Raw genomic sequence first — 14,604 nt, 5'->3', positions numbered from 1 at the left:
CCTTGGGGTGTTTCTGGGAGACCTGTTTTTATTTACAAATATACATGGTGAGTGTGGGGAAGTGAGCAATCATTACCACAATAAAGGACTATGTTTTTAAATAGCCAGTTGTTGTCCCCAAAGAAGATAGCTTCTGCATCTAGCCTGGGGTGTGTGCTAAGACTTCCCTCTCCTTTATTAGCTGCATTCTGCCAAACCATTTCTTTCCAACCGATGTCCAGACACATGGGGTGTGTCTCTAGCTACCGGTATTTGCCACCAGCCACCAGTGCTTGTTTAAGGAAGGATTTTCCCCATCAATGCCCATAGAGCAGTGGTTCCCACTTACTAAGTACTGCAGACTCCCTGTTTTTCAAAAGTCAAGCCATAGAGCCCCTACTTTGGGGGGGTATTTCTATGGTAATTTTTATTATGTGAATGGTGCCAAGGGTGGATTACCCTTTCTTTTGACTTCTGAGCAAGATTGTCTAGGGACCTGTTTGGAAGCATTTCAGTAGTATTGTCTGAGGAACCTGCTTAGTGGTTTACTAACCTAATAGCAAAGGACCCACTCTTCTTTCTAGTCTTCTTCTGCATGTGCTGTTTTGTCTTTTACCTCCTTCCAACTCCATTTTATTCCCCAAATACACTCCAGGATTAGCTGGTATAGCAATTAATTTGTCCTTGAGTGGCAGATGTTGAACTTCTGAGCCACCTATATTGCCTTCAAGTTTATTAGCAGGGAGTGGGATTTCCCTAAGGATCAGCAAGGAATTCCAATGCTAGATTGCTTGGTCTGCTAAGAATTTAGTGACTTCTCTGTACATGAGGACTATCTTTGGAGACAAACCTAATTTAGTCCTATTATTATTATTATTATTATTATTATTATTATTATTATTAAACTGCCCTGCACCCAAAGATCACAGGGAAGTTTACAATATAAAAACACAACATCCCATAATAACAACAAACAAACAAAATACCCTCCAGTTTAAAAGTCTGTTTTTTAAAAATTAGCTGATTGTTAAATTGAACTGATGGTTTAATTAGCTAAAGGACTTGGAGAAGAGGGGTGTTTTTCCCTGGTGCCTAAAGATATGTAACAAAGGTGCCCAGGCAAGCTTCCCTGGGGATAGCATTCCACAAGCAGGGAGCCACCACAGAATAGACCTGTTCTTATGTTGCCACCCTTCAGACCTCTTGTGGAGGAGGCATACAAAGAAGAAAATATGGTTTGCTAAGCACCTATATTGTGCAGTCAGACAATATCTTTTCTCATTGGCTAAGTATGTGATACACACCAGTGTTTTTCAACCTGTGGGCCAGAAGTGGGCCGTGAACAGTTCTCCACAAGATGCTTGTATATTACAGCTCACTCCTGATGGGCAGGCGCCAAAGGCACCTTGTGGCAAACCATCGCCAAATCTGCCACCAGGATTAGTGAATAGTTAAGCCAAAAGTGAGTTGAAATTTACTTGGGTGAAATAAGAAATAATATATTTACCCCTATGTCTTAATAATGATCTGAGATTATATTGTCAGACAACCATCAAGCGCTGCATTGATCTACTTTGTTGGCAATATGTAAGCTTGGCCACTCCACTGATAGTTGCCAGAACGGACTTTATTGCAAATAAAGCAGTTTTAAAATCGTAGTTCATTATACACTGCTTGAATAACCATGTTTTTATAACTTGGGAAGCACTATCCTGCCATCAGATGGTAGCTGTTCTTACATTCCCATATATAAAACTATGAATAAGTTTCTAAGTGCTATAAATATTTAAACAAATTCCACATTAATAAAACTTTAAGCAAATTTTTGCTTGGGCGTCTCAAATAATGGTTATAAAATAGGCAGTTAAAATGCAAGAAACTGACAGCTGGTAAAGACCTAATGTCCAAAATCCACCTGACAGTGTAATGATGGGTCACTGTATGAAGTCAGTTTGGACTTGTGGGTCATCGTGCCAAAACAATTGGGAACCACTGATATATACAACATTTCACTTATCTACAACTGACGGGTCTAATAAGAGGGAGGGAAGTATGTTTTCCTTGTAGAGTGTGAGAGAACTGTGAAAAACTACACAAAGGAAATACAAATATTTACTGCAACACTCTTTGCATTTTAAATCTTTCAAGAAAAGGACTTTTTACAGTTTTAACTGTGCATGTAGTTCGGAAACGCTAAGAAATAAATGTCAAAACAAAAGTTGCAACTGTGGTTCTTTACTGCCACCTTGTGTTTCTTCAGTTGATTGCATTTGCTGCTCTTTCTGGGGGGGGGGAGCAAGACTTCGTTCCTGGTTTATTTAATCTTATTTATGTGTGTGTGATTTTATTTAGCTGAAGCAAAGTGAGGCGAATGCAGATACCAAGGAAAAGCTCCCACTGCGCCTACGGATCTTTGAAAAATTCCCTAACAGACCTCAAATGGTAAAAATCTCAAAGCTCCCTTCGGATTTTACAGTCCCCAAAATAAGGTAGTATTGCTTTACAGCTCTCTTTAAGTGCTTGGCAATGTGAAACGCGTTTTAAGATAGGTTCGAAGTTTGCTTTAGATTCTCTTCTCCAATGTGTGGTTTTTTTGTTTGTTAGTTTGTTTTTTAAATGTGAAATCGATCCCATTCCACAAGGCCAAATTCAGGTGGTTTGGGGCCAATGCAATTCCCCAAAACAGGCCCCCCTTCACCAAAAACAAGTATAAAATGGCTGCAACATACTTAATACTTGAATCACAGACATCACATTTTGTTCCCTTTAACCATACTGATGCAACTTGTTTCTTTGGTTCTCTCTCCTACCACATACACATGTTGTTGTTGTTTAGTCGTTTAGTCGTGTCCGACTCTTCGTGACCCCATGGACCATAGCACGCCAGGCACTCCTGTCTTGCACTGCCTCCCACAGTTTGGTCAAACTCATGTTCGTAGCTTCGAGAACACTGTCCAACCATCTCGTCCTCTGTCGTCCCCTTCTCCTAGTGCCCTCCATCTTTCCCAACATCAGGGTCTTTTCCAAGGACTCATGAGGTGGCCAAAGTATTGGAGCCTCAGCTTCACCACATACACATATATTTTGCCTATACAGTGGTACCTTGGTTTATGAACTTAATCCATTCCAGAAGTCCATTCTTAAACCAAAGTGTTCTTAAACCAAAGCGTGTTTTTCCCATAGCAGTGGGGGACTCAATTTACAAATGGAACCCACTCAACAGGAAGTGAAACATGTTCTTATTCCAAGGCAAAGTTCACAAACCAAAACACCTATTTCCGGATTTGCAGCATTCTCAATCCAAGTTGTTCATAAACTAAGTTGTTCTTAAACCAAGATACCACTGTACTCATTTTCTTCCTTCCTTCCTTCCTTTCTTTTGCTTGTTTGCCCACTCCCACCCAGTGCATTATCTGTACCGTGAACCAACCTAGAAAGGGTATCTGTTTTGCTTCCGAAGGAGTGAAGAGTCTTCCAATTGACAAGAAAGCTAGAACTGCACTTCTATTGTCTTTTAAAACTATTGCCAAATACTATAGTAATCACTGCACAATATAAACACATTTATCCTCAATTAAGCTATGGCTTTGTGACTGGCTTAAACATTCTGCTTTATATGATTAGAATGTTAGGACAGACACAATTGAAATATATTTTGTAAACCGCTTTGGGATTTGTTTTTCACAATCAAGCACCATATAATTTTTTTGAAATAAATAAATAAATGGGGGGCGTTAGCTATGATTCTGTCCCATTAGAACAAAATCCAGCCAAGTAAATGCTGTAACAAGCAAACTGAAAACCGGAATTTGGCTGATGCAAAGTATGGGCTAACGAAACCCTTTTTTTATAAACGTGTTCTTTGAATTCCTGCTGAAATGTCTGTTTTTTTCTTGGGAAAGGATGTTTTCTATGGATTATATCAGAGGTTTTAAAACTTGAAATTTAGCACATAGCAGAATCAGACAGAGAGGTAAAGTACAAAACAAATGGTAAATATTTAAAGGAAAGCACGATTAAAAAGAACGTAAGTTTTTTTAGACAATCATGTAGCTACATAAAAAATTAATGTTACCTCAGTGATCAAATCAAATCCATTGTGTATAATATGCCTTGTATAGTTTTCATTTTATCTTTTGTACTAGCATATGGACTATTCAGGATTTTTTCAGATACTATCAAATTATAAATAAAGTGAATCAGGAGCTTTGCCTCAAAGCCTTCTCTCTCCTTTTTTTTACTCTTAAGGGAAAGCTTTATGAAGCAATTTATTGATCGACAGCAGCAAGACACAACTTGTTTACTGAGAAGGCTTCCATCAGCTTCTTCCTCCTCATGTGACCATTCTAAAAGGTTGGCAATTGAAGACAACAAATACATTGACCAGAAGGTAAACAGCAATATATGAGTCATCCATATCTATCATAAACCAAAGTTGTACAAGCACATAGAACCTTGATGGTCCAACGTGACAGACAGATTTTGTAATTATGACCCTAAACTTTTGATTGATGCTAATTTTGTGGGTTTCCTTTTAGAGCTCTGTTACCATTCTGAATATTAACAACTCCATGATTACATCACAGTGTAGGGAAGAGATGGGTAGCTGGTGTTGTGTCCACACATACCAACCTATGCAGCAGTCTCCCATCAACACATTTTTCAAACAAATAGTTATGTTCCATACATTGATTTCATACAGGACCTGAAGAACGGGGGGGGGGGGGGAATAATAGCACATATGGCCAAATGCTGTCTAGGTGATTGCAGTACCATGCCAAGCAGCATAGATTCCCCATGCATAAGCTGAGTCTCTAGTTAGATAGATGTGGGAGAGATTTTTGCTGAATGCCTTTGAAAACTGTTGCCAGACAAAGTTGGTACAGTGTGTGGGCTGAGTCAGTGTAAGATGGTTTCGTATACTTGGTGAGAAATTTGCCCATGTGAGTAGAACATTAGGTTGCATTTTGCTACTGATTCTGGCTTTCTATAGTTACCATTACCATAGCAACCTCCTGTTTAAATGCACCAATATTCTCCAAAATCTCTCCCCTCTAACGCAGATTTGAAATAACTTTTTTTTAAAAAAAACTGAATATTTGACTGTGTGCACAGTAGAACAGAAACAAGCATGAGCTATGGGAGATGTTAATTAAGCACAAAACACTGAAACCAACCACAAAAAGTATGCTGACAGCTGTAGCTTCCTTTGTGCATGCTATCTATATTTCCTCTAATGTGAAACAGAGAACCTAGAAAACTCTACAATTTATCAAATTATAAAGAAGAGCTGTTTAGGAGTTGAGCAAAAGCAGGTTTCTAACTATAATGGCCCTAGGGTCTTTTGGAGAATCGTGCCCCCTTTCTTTATTCCAACATCTCACGAGTTTTTTCATTTTCTCCAATATTAATGCACAGAGGTGCTGCAGACGTTTTTGCCCAAACGTTTCTCTTTATCCAAAGTTCTCATAGTTTTCTTCCCTCTAGTTCAGTCCGCCAAGCCTCTTTCTCTCTTTACTCTGTCCAAAGTTGCATGACAGGCAAGCTGACATGATGATTACAGGGATCTCCAGCCTTATCAGGATGCTGTTGTCCTTTCTGGAAGACCGCTGGAAGGTAGCTCACCTCCTGTTTATTTAAGATAAATAAACAGCTTTAAGCAGTTAAGCGAAGCAAACATTCACTCAGTCATCCAGTTTGTGACTGATTACATTAAAAATAGTAATATTATATGGATAATAGAAGCATAAGTGTAATGAATACATAGGTATATAAGATTTACTGTACAACATAATGTCTGAATTAGTATGGTACATGGCAGGGGAAAATCAGCTGATTACTCCATTTGATTTCATTCATGATCCTTACTTTTGTTTTGTTATTCATTCACTAAAATTGCATTCACTCGGCAATTCATTCATTCCTCTCCTATCAATTTCATTATTTCCATTTTGTTTTCTTAACCATTACTTTAGCTGCTATCTATGGTTGCAGCAGCTTCCATCGGTTTTATCGAAAACGTGCTGGACATTACATTTTTCCCATTCTTGAGGGCAGGGTGAGAAAAGTAGTTGCCATTTTAAAAAAACACAGTGCGCCATTTGTGGCTGCCATTCTTGTGCATTGCTGCTGTTGGCCAAATACAATGCATAGTTTGGCATTGTCACACTCACAAGTGGAACCAGTCTAACATGAATGAATACAATTAGGTGAGATGATCCATATCACACAAAAGCAGAAGCCCCTGCTAAGGTTTTCACAAATCCACCAGTAACTTCTTGAACAACTCCAAAGGCATCTGACACCAGTGAGAGCTGCTTTATACCATCCAATCGTATACAGTGATGTGCTACAAACTGCTAACCATGTTCTGAGCATGAGTTTAACATTATGCCAGCCACCATTGTGAATTCCTGTGCTACTTGGGAGAAGACCTGGTCAGGGCAGAATGATACTGCCCCAGTTGGGGTTTTCTGCACAACCCCACTGGGGTTATTCTGTCTAAATTACCAGCTTGAGGTAAGGAAAATATCAACCCAGATGCAACATAAGCAGCTGTATGCTTGGGTTGTGTGTACTGGTGATAAGTCACAGCTTTGCTCAGACCAAACTACAGTCTCATATTGACATGAATGACTAAACAACAGACTGGTATTGATAGTGTTGATATTTATATTTTTAATGACTCTCTTCAAGGGTAGATGGAAATGGCACATAAGCATGTGACTAGATCCAGACATTATACAAATAAAAGGGCTCCAACTGGAAAATGGGGGGCACGGCACCATCTGACCCTTCCCTTTCTAGTCCCCCACACGAATCCTATGCTGTTCTCCCAATTCTTTGGAGCAGCTTTAAAGAGAGGAAGGATCTGCAAATATTGCCACCCCTCTTCTTCTCTGGTGGAGAATTACATGCACACCACAAGTCTGGACAGAAACCATAATATGATTTGAATGGACTACTATGTTCTCCAGATGCATTTGCATTTTTCACATTATTTTAAAGTAAGCTTGTATTCTTCATCCTTATATTCTAGCTTTCAATTGTGATGTTTTCAGACAGAGATTTTCTGAAAACGTCTTTGTCATCTGCAACATCTGGGTTGTTGTCAGATGAGTTGGCTTGCCATCCACATGGCAGATGTGTTTTTGCCTTTCCTTTTTACTAAAAACCATCTGTGTTGCTTTAAGCAGTTTTATGATCCTGGTAATTTTTTGCAGATCTTCTTTCATTATCATTTTTTAAATAGTAGTAGTAGTAGAAGTTAAATTCTGTGGCCGTAGAATTGGGTTTAGTGCATTGCAAATTTTTAAAATAGGAGAGCTCTAATATCACCAAATAGAAACAGACCTTGCAACTTCTGATCTAAGGTAGAATGAAACTTTCTTATGCAAGTCTTAAGAAATATTTGCATGTATGTATCCAGGTGCATTTTGCCATTCAAAGTCTCAGTTAAAAAGCCTGCTGTGTTTTCAGATAATGCATACGAAGCTGGTACAGTCTTTTTTGCAAGGCAAGTGTTGAAATGTAAAACAGTTAAGCCAGCTAAAATGATCTGGGTAATCTGCGAGAAGTGATAGATATTCACAATATACCTTTATTTTTCACATAACTGTATCCCTAAAACTGTTGGTCCAAAATTATAAGGGAGGACTCCATAGGAGGTGCAAATTCCAAATAAGTAAAGGTACCTTGTTCACCATAGCAGGACTTGCCTGTGCACATTTGACATGAAATGAACTGCTCAATAGATCAGTATTCTGGCCCATGACAAGATACACAATTAATTGGTAAAGCTGCTTTTCCTTTCGTTTCACAGCTCCGCAAATCCGTTTTCAGCATTAGAGCAAGAAACCTTCTGGAAAAGGAGACTGCAATCAATAAAATTCTTAGGTAATGATAATTTGATGCTTCCCTTAATTTGATTTGCAAGTAGCAGATTTATTTGAATCATTTTGAATAGTTTTCCCAGTCCAATTATTTTCTCACTCTTTTTCTGTAACAAGTAAAATCTTGGTATTTCCTAAAAGCTTTGATACAATTAAAATCCCCTCCCAGACATCTCCCAGTATACCTGAAGGAGCGTCTCCACCCCCATCGTTCTGCCCGGACACTGAGGTCCAGTACCGAGGGCCTTCTGGCAGTTCCCTCGTTGGAAGAAGCCAAGTTGCAGGGAACCAGGCGGAGGGCCTTCTCGGTGGTGGCGCCCACCCTGTGGAACACCCTCCCATCAGATGTCAAAGAGAAAAACAGCTACCAGATTTTTAGAAGACATCTGAAGGCAGCCCTGTTTAGGGAGGCTTTTAATGTTTAATTGATTATTTTATTTCATTTTTCTGTTGGAAGCCACCCAGAGTGGCTGGGGAAATATATTATTATTATTATTATTATTATTATTATTATTATTATTAGGAATCAGTCAATTAGATGAATTTAATCTCTGGACATCCAGCAATCATTAGGAATATGATGCGACCTCCCCACCTTTCATGAGCCTGCTCTGCCTTTCCTTTTCTCCAAATCTAAGCCATAGAGACCTTGAGGAAGGCATGCACAAATCTCTAGATCACAGCACAACAATCGAGTTCCTTAGACACCTCTCCATCTAGGGACTGTCCCTCTCCACTCCCCCTAGGAAAGGGCATGCTTGCCCAGAAACAAAAATTGGGATAATGATCCAGATTTTTAATACCTTCCCTTACAAATTTCAAAGTCTGCTGAAAAATATAGTGCTCAGAAGAAAATGAACATCATCATAATTTTGTAACAATTTCTAGCTATTAGAGAGGTAAAAGATAAAGTGCCTGTTCATTTATTTGCCACTATAGATAGAAGCAAAAATATGTTCTAGACAATGCTCCTCTTAACATTTTTACTGTACTCAACATGAACAGCACATCTTACATACAAGTTCTGTTTTCAGTTATTACCTGCTTTTTTTTAAAAAAAAGAAGCACCTATGTTCTGTCTGCAACGATGTTTGGGAAACTACATTATTGCCTTGCTGGAATTATAAATTTAGTTTTGGCAGTCTGATGGTATTTCAAACAGCTGCTCAGCTGGTCCTAAAAATATTCTTCAAAATGGAATGACCTTTTCTGCTCGCCGGGATGTTAACAGCCAAGGGATAATGTATCTTTGAAAACATTTAACAGACAAGCTTATAGCCAGATAGTTTCACTGTGTCAAAGCTATGAGAATGTTATTCAGAAATCCAATGCATTGTTAAGTGCATTACAATGAAAAACAGCGTAATGCAATGCTTCTATGCCCACCTAAGCTTCACAAGATGATTGTGTCCTTCCTCAACAACATGTGCGGCACCATCCAGTATGATGGCTCATCCTTGGACACCTTCCCTATAAAGAGCGGTGTGAAACAGGGCTGTGTTCTTACCCCAACTATATTTGGCATGTTCTTCTCCCTGTTGCTCTCATATGCCTTCAGCTGAAGACAGTGTGTACTTCCATTCAAGGAGCGATGGGGGTCTGTTCAAACAGGTGCATCTCCACACCAAGACAAAAGTGTGGCAAGTCCTTATCTGAGAGATGTTGTTTGCAGTTGGTGCAGCCTTTACAGTGCACTCCGAGGAAGCTCTACAGAGACTCATCAACCATTTTGCCCAAGCCTGTGGGGAGTTCAGCCTTATCACCACTGACAAAGACCAACATCCTGGGGTCAGGACATCATCAGCACTCCACACATCGGCATTGGTGACCACACTCTTGAGGTGGGAGATGACTTTGTCTACCTGGGTTCCACCATAACCAGCAACATCTCCATCAACGCTGAGTGTATTGGCAAGGCAGCTACAGCAGTGGCTCACCTCTCTGAAAGGGTGTGGGAGAATGCAATGCTAACAAAGATGTGCTCTCCCAAGCTCTCACATTCCCAGCATGTTCACACTCCTATCTCAGTGACACCAATGCTGACTTGGTTGTGTCCACAGAATGGAAGATGGCAGGATCACCAAAGGGAGCTGGCTTCAGGCACCAGGCCCATTGGCAGACCAACAGTTACAAAGATGTCTGCAAAAGTGACATGGAGGCTAGCAACATTAACCCGCGGTGTGGGAATCCAGTGCAGGGAGATTGGCAGTTAGGTTGTGCATCTGTACAAGTGACCAGAGGAGGAATGACTGCCGGGAGGAGCGCAGAGAAAAGAAACGCCATGGTGAATCTGCAGCAGCGCAATCAGACACCTTCATCTGCTCCAGCTGTTACTAAACATGTCTCTCCCATATCTGTCTCTACAACCACAGCAGGCTCTGTAACCTTCCAACAATTTGACTTCACCCCCAAAGGTGCATTTCTCCATTGTCTCCCGAAACAGGTGGATGCCAACAAGATTATTATTTTATTCTTTAATTTATTTAAATACCACCTTTTCCCCACAACTGGGACTCGTGGCAGCTCACATAAATTAAAACAAACATGGATAAAACACAGATAGCTGAAAACTTATCAAAGGTACACCTACTCAGAAATAGGAGCCATTGAGTTCAGAGGGGTAGGATTGCTGCCTTAAACTATGCTGTATTACCGTACTAGTCTTCTAGCGATTCTAACAATACAATCTTACTAAACCACTTTCTGCTTACAAAAAAATATTTAGGGAGGGGGGAAAACTTCAGTTAAAAGTGTTTCCTTAATAGAAAAGAATTCTTTGAAAATTAAATATTTTAGCAAAAGCTAACACTTGTAACAATATGTATGGAATTCAAAGGTGAAAAAAGGAATAGCACCAGGGTTTGACGGGGAATCAGGAAAACAAGGAGAGATGGATGGAAAGGCAAGGATAGAACAGGAGGTCATGTAATTGCTCTGTATTAAACACTCTGATGAAAGCACACTGTTTAGGAGTTGATTAGACAAAGAGTTCCACATGAGGTATCTCTGAAGTATTTAATTTATCCATATTTAAAATGAAGAAAAACAATTCCAGACATGAAACACATACACACATGGGAGGGGACTGACACCAGACTCCATGGCGGCTTCTTTCTTCCCTCTCCATGAAGCCATTCATTAAACTGGGAAGCTGGTGTTCTCCTGTCTAATAGCCATATCTCTGTCCCACTGATCCTACAGCCCTGGCTGAAGCAGGAAGAGCTTTTAGGCCAAACTTCTAGGTGTGAGGAGGATGGGGCAGATGACAACTATATTATACGACTTCTTGTTCTGAGTAATGGCTTGAGCATGTATGGCTGCGAAAGAGAAAGGAGTGGAAGAGGAATGTTTTGAGGGGTGTGTGTTTTTTCCCCCAATCTCCTGCAGGGCTGTGAATTATGTCCTTTAAAAAAAACACTGAGTTGTTAGGTTGCCGTACAATTTTATTTTTACCTACCGTGATACTGCTCATTTCCTTAGGGCCTGTACACGCCAGCGCATGTTGAGTGGATCCTTTGAGGGGCAGCCTGCAAAAGAAAGATCAATACTTAGTGTCCAGCATCATATACGTCAAGAACGCAGGTAAATACAGTTTTGCATTTTACAATATGGTGGATTATATCAAACAGATGAAAATGAAAAAAGAGCTCCGTAAATAACTAATCTCCATATTTCTTTGACAATAACAAGGATAAATCAGTGTGACGTACAAAGGGGAGAAAATGCTTTTCATTTCAAATGTTGTTAGCTTCCATGACATTCAAATCATCCATTTAAAAAACCAAGGAAAAAAAGTAGCTGATAGTAGATTTAGACTAGGCTGAAAATGTACAAGCTTTTGATGCAACCAAAGAAAAAATGATTGCAAGGGACACTGTCTTGGTGCACTAGAATAGTAATCACGTAATGATCGACACTTGATCTCAGTTATCTGTCACCCAAAAGAGTGTTATTTTTCCAGGTCACTAAGACATGGCTCCAACAGTCAGCGAATCAGCAGAGGAAAATCGCTTGAAACTCTAACTCAAGATGTAAGTCAAACGAAAATTAAGAATGGGGTGGAATTTAAAATATCTTGGAGAAAAACAATTGTCATAACAAATCACAAATTGTACAGTAATGATTTTGTAACACTAATATTAGTGTTCCTTTTTAGTGCATTAATTTGTGAACTGATAAAGCCTACCCAGTGTTTAGCACTTGCAAAGTCCCATTGATATATATGGTAGAGGTTTATGCCTACCACTTCTATTGAAATCAATGGGATGTAAAGATGCTTAATTTTGGTTGGATGAGCTCTGGTTAATATGTATAATAGTGGAGTATCATTCTACATAATTACTAATCAACTTGTCAATTTTCTCAAAAACTGAATAAGAAACTCTTCTCATAGTACTGGAGTTTTTGAAAATAAAATATAAGCTATGTGCAGTTACCTCCATTGTCTTGCTTTGTTCTTGTGTGGTAAAATAGAGAACTGTTTTTGGTTTTTAATGCTTCTTCTAGCATTCTAATACAGTGAGGTACAGAAACGCACAGAGAGAAGACAGCGAGATAAAAATGATCCAAGAAAAGAAGGAACAGGCAGAAATGAAAAGGTATTTAGGGAATTTAAATTTCTACCGCTTTCTTAAATTGAATATATTTACTAGGACTGTACCCCAGTTTATTCATAAATCAATAATCTGAGTGGTTGAGGTCATAATACATAACCCTGGCTGTTAGTGGTGAGGTCTGATAGAGGGGCACAAACAGCTCTGTATTCACTTCCCCAGCGCTTGCACCAACCAGGCCAGAAGGCAGACAGAGAAGTGAAATTCCCCTTCTAACACCAGCTCCCAGATTGGTGAGGCGAAGAAGCCAATTTTGGGCTCGTTTCCAGCTCATAGCGGCAGCAGATTTGGCAAAGGATCCACTGGCTCTCGTGCTGGCCCATCCCTACCCTTGAAACACCCCCATTTCAGCCATAGCATCTGCCCACCTACTCTTTAAGCAGCTGCATTGGGTTGCTGCTCATTGGTGGGGCTTCCCCCACCCCCACAATGGTGGCATTTGGCAGAGCTGAACAGGGATGGGTGGAAGGACATACCCACCCCATTCAGACTTTTGCATGACAGATCGGATATTTGGATTATTCTGCCAGTTGATTAACAAATTTGCTTAGGGCTATAAACAGTATTTCCGAAGCAAGAAGTATGCTTTTAGATGACGCACCCAACAGTCACAGCTGGCATTAGATGTATTCCTCTAATGTGTGGATGTCCTGTTTTAAGAAGATTCTTGCCATCTGCGGTTTTGATACACACTTGTAGAGAGTATATACTTTCCTCATCACAGCTAGTTCGGGCTGAGAGATAGGGACTTGCCCAAAGCCATCCTGTGGTTGCCACAGATGAGCAGAACGTTCCTAAGGCTCCCAGTCAACCCTCTCTCAACTGCACCACAATGGTCTTGTTGCTATAAGCTAACAAAATATATACTTTATATACCTTCCTGCTGGCTTCTTTGCCTGTGATTGAATATCTTACAAGTCCCTTTTTTCCCTCATTCTTGAAAGGAAAGTCCAGGAAGAAGAGTTACGAGAGAATCACCCCTATTTTGACAAGCCTCTGTTCATTGTTGGCCGTGAACACAGATTCAGAAATTTCTGCAGAGTGGTTGTGCGAGCTCGCTTCAACGCGTATGTATCCGAGTGTTTTGTGGCAGCTTTGTGTTTTCGCTTTGGCTCTGTGTTTTACTTCACAAGCTCATACATCAAGTAATAGGGTTCGGCTGAGTTAACTTTTTATTTGGTTATCCTCATTCCAGCCACTTCCTCGTGGTGACACCTTTAAAAAAACATGCTATAACACCTGCAAGCAGTCACCACACAGCACAGCAGCATCCCATTGCAAATTCTTCCACTGCCATTTCATGGCAATAGAGGCCCTTACTGTGGTACCACAGCACATGGTTAGTGCAGACCTATGGTGTGGGCATGGAAGCTCACCATGGTACTATTGGGCCATGCGTACATAAGATAACTCTAGACCTGGGCCTAGACTTCTTAAAGTTCCAAGCAATTACTTAAATTGCAACAATCTGGCATCTGATGTTGCTTCTGAGCATATCGATTCCATTTAGGTATTACAGCCAATAGCCACCAATAGGCCTACCCTCCATGAATGAGTGTAATGATTTTTTAAATCCAACTAAGAAAGTGGCTATTGCCATGGCTGAGATATGTATTACATATTGGTCCAGTTTGCACGTCACAGTAAACCATAGTTATCTGTCTGCCTGGGTGCTTTGTGCTGCCTTCTTAGCACCTGAAGGAAATAAACCATGTTTGACTTATTGTGCAGTTTGTTTGACTTGAAGCGCCTATTTCTAGCTTGGATGAAATGCTAAGCCAGGGATCATGGTTTATTTCTCCCCAGCTCTAACAGCGAGAAGCAAAGCAGGTATAACTGGCACATGCACAGCAAGCTGTGGCTAATATATGCGAATGCAGCCATTTTTAAGAGGTATTTTTATCAGACAAGGACCTGCTATCAATCAGATTCGTTGGGTGATGATCGTGTTACGAGGGAGGGGGGAATCCATTTTTTTAACATCTGTCACATCCATCAATCCCTTTGTCATCTTGTCTCAAAACTAAACCAAGATCTAAACTAGTACTGATTTCTGTTAGCTTTCTGTAATTAAATTAAGAACTTCTAAGAACTTTTTCTTAGTCCTGGCATGCCACAGA

General features: G+C 40.1%; 1 protein-coding gene across 3 annotated transcripts in view; it reads left to right on the top strand.

The window, feature by feature from the left end:
• The window catches only part of NALCN (sodium leak channel, non-selective), a 186,133-nt gene that overhangs the window by 144,021 nt on the left and 27,508 nt on the right, over nt 1–14,604 (top strand). For 2 of the 3 annotated variants that reach the window (XM_088667555.1, XM_088667554.1), the window contains 7 exons: nt 2,332–2,468; nt 4,228–4,369; nt 7,802–7,875; nt 11,352–11,453; nt 11,833–11,902; nt 12,378–12,469; nt 13,429–13,551. In XM_088667555.1, coding sequence (XP_088523681.1) covers nt 2,332–2,468; nt 4,228–4,369; nt 7,802–7,875; nt 11,352–11,453; nt 11,833–11,902; nt 12,378–12,469; nt 13,429–13,551 — 740 coding nt within the window. Of the gene's footprint in view, nt 1–2,331; nt 2,469–4,227; nt 4,370–5,508; nt 5,596–7,801; nt 7,876–11,351; nt 11,454–11,832; nt 11,903–12,377; nt 12,470–13,428; nt 13,552–14,604 lie in introns of all 3 variants that reach the window. The other variant, XM_088667553.1, reaches the window with a different exon arrangement.

The sequence above is a fragment of the Zootoca vivipara genome, chromosome 4 (assembly GCF_965207765.1).
Source record: "Zootoca vivipara chromosome 4, rZooViv2.hap1.1, whole genome shotgun sequence".
In the NCBI taxonomy this organism is placed as follows: Eukaryota; Metazoa; Chordata; class Lepidosauria; order Squamata; family Lacertidae; genus Zootoca; species Zootoca vivipara.
Note: the sequence above shows the minus strand (reverse complement) of the source record. Positions and strands in the feature narration are given on the sequence as shown.